General features: G+C 42.6%; 1 protein-coding gene across 2 annotated transcripts in view; it reads left to right on the top strand.

Annotated features, from left to right (window-relative positions):
- The first annotated feature begins 1,153 nt into the window (after positions 1-1,153).
- SLC25A12 (solute carrier family 25 (aspartate/glutamate carrier), member 12) overlaps positions 1,154-8,026 on the top strand; it is a 125,419-nt gene continuing 118,546 nt past the window's right edge. The window contains exons 1-2 of one of the 2 annotated variants that reach the window (XM_011945947.1): positions 1,154-1,458; positions 2,397-2,450. In XM_011945947.1, the coding sequence (XP_011801337.1) occupies positions 1,447-1,458; positions 2,397-2,450 (66 nt within the window). In that variant the 5' untranslated portion in view covers positions 1,154-1,446. The remainder of the gene's footprint in view (positions 1,459-2,396; positions 2,451-8,026) is intronic. The other variant, XM_011945948.1, reaches the window with a different exon arrangement.

Here is an 8,026-nt window from a genome sequence, read left to right as displayed (position 1 = left end):
TCCCAACTACTTGGGAGGCTGAGGCAGGAGAATCGCTTGAACCCAGGAGGCAGAGGTTGCAGTGAGCCAAGATTGCGCCACTGCACTCCAGTCTGGGCCACAGAGCAAGACTCCATCTCAAAAAATTAAAAGTGAAAACACAAACAGGGTAGGGCGCGGTGGCTCACGCCTGTAATCCCAGCACTTTGGGGAGCCGAGGTGAGCGGATCATAAGTCAGGAGTTCGAGACCAACCTGGTCAACATAGTGAAACCCTGTCTCTACTAAAAACACAAAAAATTAACTGGGCGTCGTGGCGGGTGCCTGTAATCCCAGCTACTCGGGAAGCCAAGGCAGGAGAATCTCTTGAACCTGGGAGGTGGACGTTGCAGTGAGTCAAGATGGCGCCACTACACTCCAGCCTGGGCGACAGAGCGAGACTCAGTCTCAACACACACACACACACACAGACACACATACACACAATACACATGATTGGGATTGTGGAAAAACATTGACCATCTGTAAGCCCCTAGAGGGTGGGGGCTATAAGTTATTTGCATTATTTACAAGCAGGACCATGTCAGGCATATAATGGATACCCACATAAGTTTGAATCAATACGTAGTCTAATACAGTCATGTTGGCAAGACTCGGGTTTAGAAACATTGTTTTGGTTCCAGATAGAGTTACTACTTCTACTTCTTAGGTAGGGCTAGAAATCGAATGGAGAATTACTTTCTGTTTATGTATGGACAAGCGATTCATTGCCAGCCCTGTCAAAGACAAATGGAGTTTTGTCTCATTGTACACAGGATTTGGGTAATTAGGAAAGTGGAGTGAGTCTACTAATAAACCGTTATAATAGGACGCAAAGCAAAAATAAATTCAGCGTATTCGTCCCATGCCAATTTAGAAGCATATTTTTCAAGTTATGTTTACTTAGGTTTTCCCTAGGGTGAGTGGTTCCCAATCTTTTTTTTGTCGGTATTTGCCATCAGTTGTCATTAATTCATTGTTATTAATGGGAAGTGCTCTTTGATCCGTGGAAATCTTGCCCAATATAGGCCCCAAATGTTCCTTTAAGCCTTGGGGAAAACGACTTAGGCTGGTCGGTGCCCAAAGCCACACCCACTAAGAGGCCTTAGGAAACCCGGGGCTTTCCTGGCGGCGACCTAGCTGTGGCAACCACGCGGCGCGTCAGGATCCCACGGGTCGCGCTTGTCCTCCCAGTGGGAGGCGAGTCCCCCTCCTCCGCCCGGCCGGCCGGTGGGCCCGAGGCCAGCTGCCTTTCTGACCTGGACACCGGGCCCCTCTCCGCACGAGGCGCGTCCCGAGTTCATTTGCATAGGGACGAGCGCGGCGACGGCGAGAGGGAGGGCGGGCGCGGCCGGGGAGGCGGCGCGCGCGCGCCCTGACAGCTCGGCCCTGCTCGCTCACTCGCTCGTCCCCGGCTTCCGAGCACAGCATGGCGGTCAAGGTGACTCCAACTCTCTGCTGCTGCTTTTATTGCATAAGAGACATTCCGAGCGTCCTGCCTGCAGCCCCCCACTGCTTCCCATTTCATTCATTGCCTAGGTCTTAGATAGCTTGTCCTGGGGCTCCGGCTCGCTGCGGGGAGAGCTGTGCGGGGCTTGGACCGGAGGAGGGGATGCCCGGCTGGGGGAGGGGAAGGAGGCGGGATTGTGAGTTGAAGAGGCTCGTATGGTAACACTGGTCAGTGAAGGAAGAGTAATGTCCTGTCCTAGGTGCATGGGATTGTGAGCCCGGAGTTGGAGGGCATCAGAAAGGGCGTGGGAGGAAGTGGGGAATAAAGCTGGGGATATCTAGGGTATCTGAATTGCGGTGGGGGAGGGAGTAAGTATGGAGTAATTTGGGGCCTCAAGGCCGAGGGCAATGGTTGGCTTTTGCGTAGCAGATTGCAGGGTATCGAAAGTATTTGTATTTGTGGCACTCTTATATTTTAGGTTGGATGGGGAGAGGGACGCGGAGATAATTACATGTTGGGTTTGCTTTTCATGGAGAAAGGCTGCTAGGCCAAGTGATTAATTTGGGTGATTTAACTTTCCTGTTGATCCACTCCTGTTAGCTTCTTGATTTGAAGGGTGGTTACAACTGTGTTGCTAGTAAATGTGGAGTAAAGTAAAAGATCCTCATTGCCTTCCCTTTCCAGTCCGGAGGAAGCACTGTCCGGTAGATTTGCTGTGTCTTAGGCTATTCACACGTTTTTCTGCCCTCTAGTCATAGTTATCCAGTTTGACAGTTCTTATCAGCAATTAGGGCTTTTAGTTTGTTTTAAACTAAATGAGAAAAGATAGGAGCATTGATTGTTAGCCATGTGAACTCTAATCTGAAGAGATTGTGTGGTCTCTGGTGAAGCATTAACTGTTTTTTTTTTTTTGGCTTTTTTGCTTACAGGTGCAGACAACTAAGCGAGGGGATCCTCATGAGTTAAGAAACATATTTCTACAGGTAAATTGGCTTGCATAGTGTGCCTTTCATTGCAAAAACAAAAAACAGACATGTCCTTAGTCCTAGTCATGCTTTAACTTTGAGGAATGTTCAGTTTTCATGTATTCTTTCAAACATGACCGGACAGTATAGCTTATACTTCTCTTATTAAGTTTTGATTAAAGGCCTTCTTTTAATTAAGGGTTGGTAAAAGGTTTTCCTCAAGTTACTGCTTTTTTTTTTTTTACATGACTTAAGATACGTATTTAAAAAAAATAATTTCCAGCTTAAGCACAGAGACCAAGATAAAATTTCAAAATGTATTGGCACTCTTGTATGGTTAATAGTTATGATAACTAAAATTCTCTTCCTTGAAAGTTGGATGTTTACGAAGTTCTCCTGCTTATGAGCTATCCTTCATGTAATTTGACAGATAAGAATATTATAGCTATTCTTAATTTGTGTGTCTGATATTGTATCCTTAAGCCTTTGGGGATTTTGTTACAAAATGTTACCTCTTAAGATTCTTGCAATGGTCTACCTTAACTTTGAAGCTTTTAGGATCAGTGACTTGGCTGTAGACTTGAAAAGAAAAAAAAAAAAGGTTGGCTTAGTTTTTTGTTTTGCTTTCTTTTCTTAAATTTCAAAAGTTTCCTTTGCAGGAAGTTGTACTTAAGAAGTAGATGTAAAGGGAGGCAAGCAAAGGTGTTTCACCAAATACTGCGTTTCTCTCTGAAATCTTTTGAGAACTTGCTATTCTGGACGTAGGTTCTTACGAAGACACTTTGACCTTGGGCAGGTCCCTGCTGGGTATTATTTTCCTCTGTGAAATGAGAGGTGATCTCCAAGGTTCCTTCCCATTCCAAAAGTCTGAGTCTATATTAGGAATAGATTCTAACATATGCTGATGAGCCTGGAATAGATGACGTTTTTGAGACATGTGGTTTGCTTAAGCTATTGTTAGGGAAGCCGCTGCATAGTTGACCATACGTATGTGTAGTTTATGAAAAATAATTTGTGAAAATAGGAATCTTAAAGGTTATAAAATCTGATAAGGGAAGCATTTTTTTCCAGAACAGAAGTAATTATAATGACAGAAATGGTCCATTTATGATTTGAAGACTTTATTCCTTGCAGGCATTCTTGAAAATAGCCAAAAATATATCAGTATTCACCATGCCATGTGATTATACTCAATTGTTTTGTGAAGAGTTCATGTGATATAGTTAATTTTATATTCTAGACTAAGTAGATGTGGAAGAAATCAGTTGAAATGCTGCATGATGTAGTGAAAAGAATACTGTCTAGGTATCTGAGTACTGCCTAGGAATACGGAGTTAATTCCCAGCCCTGCATTTATCTGGCTGTTGTACGCTTAGGCTAATCATCTGGCCTTCCAGAGTTTCTGCTTCCCATATGGGACTCAGTGGTACATAAGGGAATGGGAATTGAGGTCTTTCTAGCTTTAAAAATTCTATGGGAAAAAAAGTACTGTGATTCTGTATGGATTTGTTTTTTGTTTTTGAGTGGGGGTAGAGATGGGTTAGAGGTATGAGGAGAATGGCCAGGACTGTCCCTAGCTCTTTAACAACTTTTTAAAAATTTTTTGAGATGGAGTCTTGCTCTGTCACCCAGGTTGGAATGCAGTGGCGTGATCTGGGCTCACTGCAACTTCCACCTCCGGGATTCAAGCAATTCTCTTGCCTCAGCCTCCCTAGTAGCTGGGACTACAGGCATGTGCCACCACACGCGGCTAATTTTTTGTATTTTTAGTAGAGACGGGGTTTCACCGTGTTAGCCAGGGTGGTCTTGATCTCCTGACCTCGTGATGCACCTGCCTTGGCCTCCCAAAGTCCTGGGATTACAGGTGTGAGCCAGCGCGCCCGACCCTGTGTGTGTTTTCATTTTTAATTTTTTGAGACGGCACCCAGGCTGGAGTGCAGTGGCACAATCTTGGCTCACTGCAACCTCTGCCGCTTCTTTGACAACTTTTAAATCTTAGCTTTTCATTTACTGTTTTACATATTATTATCTTTTTACACATTATTTTGATGATGCCTTTATTTTTATATTGAAAATTTGTGGAATTTGTAACTGCTTATTTAGCACTAAGTATGAAACATTGACCCAAGCATTATTGATAGATAAGAGCGATAGAATGTAAATACTCACCTTCAGAAAGGTCTAACACAGCAAGAAAGATAACAATATAGGCTGAGTGCAGTGGCTCACACCTGTAATCTCAGCACTTTGGGAGGCTAAGGCCAGAGGATCACTTGAGCCCAGGAGTTCAAGACCAACCTGAGCAATATAGTGAGACCTCATCTCTGCAAAAAATTTTAAAAATTGGCACCAAGCCTGGTGGCATCCACCTGTGGTCCCAGCTACTCAGGTGGCTGAGGTAGGAGGATTGCTTGATACTGGGAGGCGGAGTTTGCAGTAAGCCAAGATCATACCACTGCACTCCAGCCTGGGCAACAGAGCAAGACCTTGTTTTTCTCTCTCTCTCTCTCTCTCACATACACACACACACATACACACACACGATACAGTATTGCTAGTTGGATCAATTTGAGGATAGTTACCAAGTAAAAGATGTTTATTCCTGGCTTGAATACTTCAAACTAGAGTTATTTGAAGCTTTGCAGTACTGTTTAGAAACAGTTTTATAGATGCATATAGTTGATTAATATTTTAGCTATAATAGAAGACAAAAATACATGCTAACTATTTATTTAGCACTTAACATATTTACCCAACCAATATTTACAAAGGGTTATTTGCTGTGTACCATGCACTTTTATTCAATACAATACTGTGGGGAAAAGAAAGATATCAGACTGTTACTGTGTCTATATAGAAAGAAGTAGACATAAGAGACTCCATTTTGTTCTGTATTTGAGATGCTGTTAATCTGTGACCCTACCCCCAACCTTGTCCTTGCAAGAGACATGTGCTGTGGTGACTCAAGGTTTAACGGATTTGGGGCTGTGCAGGATGTGCTTTGTTAAACAAGTGCCTGAAGGCAGTATGCTTGTGAAAAGTCATCACCATTCTCTTAATCTCAAGTACCCAGGGACACATACACTGCCAAAGGTCGCAGGGACCTCTGCCTAGGAAAGCTAGGTATTGTCCAAGGTTTCCTCCCATGTGATAGTCTGAAATATGGCCTCGTGGGAAGGGAAAGACCTGAGCGTCCTCCAGCCTGACACCCGTGAAGGTTCTATGCTGACGAGGACTAGTATAAGAGGAAAGAAGGCCTCTTGGCAGTTGAGATAGAGAAAAGCGTCTGTCTCCTGCCCATCCCTGGGCAATGGAACATCTCGGTGTAAAACCCGATTGTATGTTCTGTTTACTGAGAAAGGAGAAAACCACCTTAGGGCGAAACGTGGGATTTGCTAGTGCAATGCTGCTCTTTATGCACTAAAAAGGTTTATGGAGATGTTTACATACGCATATCAAGGCACAGCACTTTTCCTTAAACTTATGTCACAGAGATCTTTATTCATATGTCTTACTGCTGACCTTCTCCCTATAATGATCTTATTATCCTGCCACTTCCCTTTTTCTAATATGGTAAAGATAATGATCAATAAATACTGAGGGAACTCAGAGACCGTTGCCGGCGTGGGTCCTCTGTATGCTGAGCGCCGGTCCCCTGGGCCCACTTTTTCTTTCTCTATACTTTGTCTCTGTGTCTCATTTCTTTTCTCAAGCCTCTTGCTCCACCTAACGAGAAATACCCACAGGTGTGGAGGGGCAGGTCACCCCTTCAAATACTGTTCAGTAGCAGACACCAAGTCAAATATCAAGAGAGAGAATAGAGCCAAGACCTAAATGCTGACGGACAAGTGATTGGACTAGCTGCTCTCTGAGGCCCATTCCATCTCCAGTGGTCTGTGGTTGAGGGAATCAAGAATAGTGAAGGCAAAAGACTAACCTGTGGTAGAGCAATCAGATTGGCTTCCTACATCATAGTGGCTGTGTAATAATATTGACAATGGCTAATATTTATTGATCATTTAGAGTGTGCTTGAGATTGGCCTAGTGCTTTAAGGATACTTTAGTTTTCATAACAACTTTATGAAGCAGGTTTAATATCCTTGTTATATAGATGAGGTTAAATTAATGTCAATTAATTCAGACTATGTGGTAGAGCCCAGATTCAAATCAATTCCAGAGCCCATACCCTTAACCCTTGCATTATACTACTGGTAGGATATTGAAATGGGGTGACATTTGAAAGACAGAGGTATGTCAGGGGATAATGGCAGTGTGTTTGTTAAGAAATTTTTAAAAATCTGGTTACTTAGGTGATGAAATTTTAAGTTTCTTTGCCCTGTAACTGTCTGGAATAGTTAGCCAAGGAATTTGGATTTGAAACAGTAGGGAGCCACTGTGGGTTTCCGAGTAGGCAAATTGAAGTGGTGAATTGTGGCAGCTTTTTGTATATGTTGGATAAAATATGAAGAGATTAGAAGTAGGTTAGGTGATCAGCTGAGAGGCTATTGTAATAATACTTGCGAGAATTAATGACCTACAGTGGCTGATGACTGGGGAAATGAAAAGCAAGAACAGTACCAGCAACTTGTAAGGGAAGAATCTGTCAAATTTGGTATTAAATGTGGAAGTAAGGGAAGAAGTAGTGAACCTGTCAGTTTTAGGATAGATGTTAACTGATAAGGCATCTATTTGGATAATTTTTTTGGGGGGTGGGGTTTGGTTTCTAAACAAATGTATCTCACTAAGTTAAAGTTGGATTTGGACAGATACAAATTAGTACAGGTGGTAGATGAATTCCTTGTAGTTAAAAGGATTAAATATAAAGCAAGGCAGAGGATCAGGGGCTGATTCAAAAGTGATATCTCCAATTGAAGTGGGAAGGAGGAGGAGGAGAAATAGGGAGAATGGTCCCATGAAAGTTTAAAGTAGGAGTTTCACAAAAAGGGTGTAATTAAAGGTTAAAATGTAGATTATTCTGTTATTACTATGATTTAGTTTGGGGAGGATTTTGGGGTCACTTGAGTTTAGAATTATTTGAGCTACTTAAAGACTATAAAGAGATGTAATTTTAAATTTTAGAATACAGTTGAAAACTCTTTGTAAAATATAGATCTGTGGCATTAACTGTCTAAGTTCACAAACAGTCAATAAAAATTCCTACTTTCAAATAAGAATATTTCGTTAAACTTTTGAGTCATGGGTCAAAAGTCATTTGTAAAACAATAAAATGGCCGGGTGCGGTGCCTCACACCTGTAATCCCAGCACTTTGGGAAGCTGAGGCAGTTGGATCACTTGAGGTCAGGAGTTCGAGACCAGCCTGGGCAACATGGTAAAAACCTGTCTCTGTAAAAAATATAAAAAATTACCAGGTGTGGTGGCACACGCCTGTAATCCAAGCTACTAGAGAAGCTGAGGCAGGAGAATTGCTTGAACCCAGGAAGGGAGGTTGCAGTGAGCCAAGATTGTGCCACTGCACTCCAGCCTGGGTTGACAGAGCGAGACTCACTGTCTCAAAAATAAATAAATAAATAAATAAAAGTATATGTATATATTCTTATTTGAAAGTACTGGTATATCAGGTGGGTGCGGCAGC

The sequence above is a fragment of the Colobus angolensis genome, unplaced genomic scaffold, assembly GCF_000951035.1.
Source record: "Colobus angolensis palliatus isolate OR3802 unplaced genomic scaffold, Cang.pa_1.0 Scaffold247, whole genome shotgun sequence".
Classification (NCBI taxonomy): domain Eukaryota; kingdom Metazoa; phylum Chordata; class Mammalia; order Primates; family Cercopithecidae; genus Colobus; species Colobus angolensis.
This window is presented reverse-complemented; position numbering and strand designations above follow the sequence as displayed.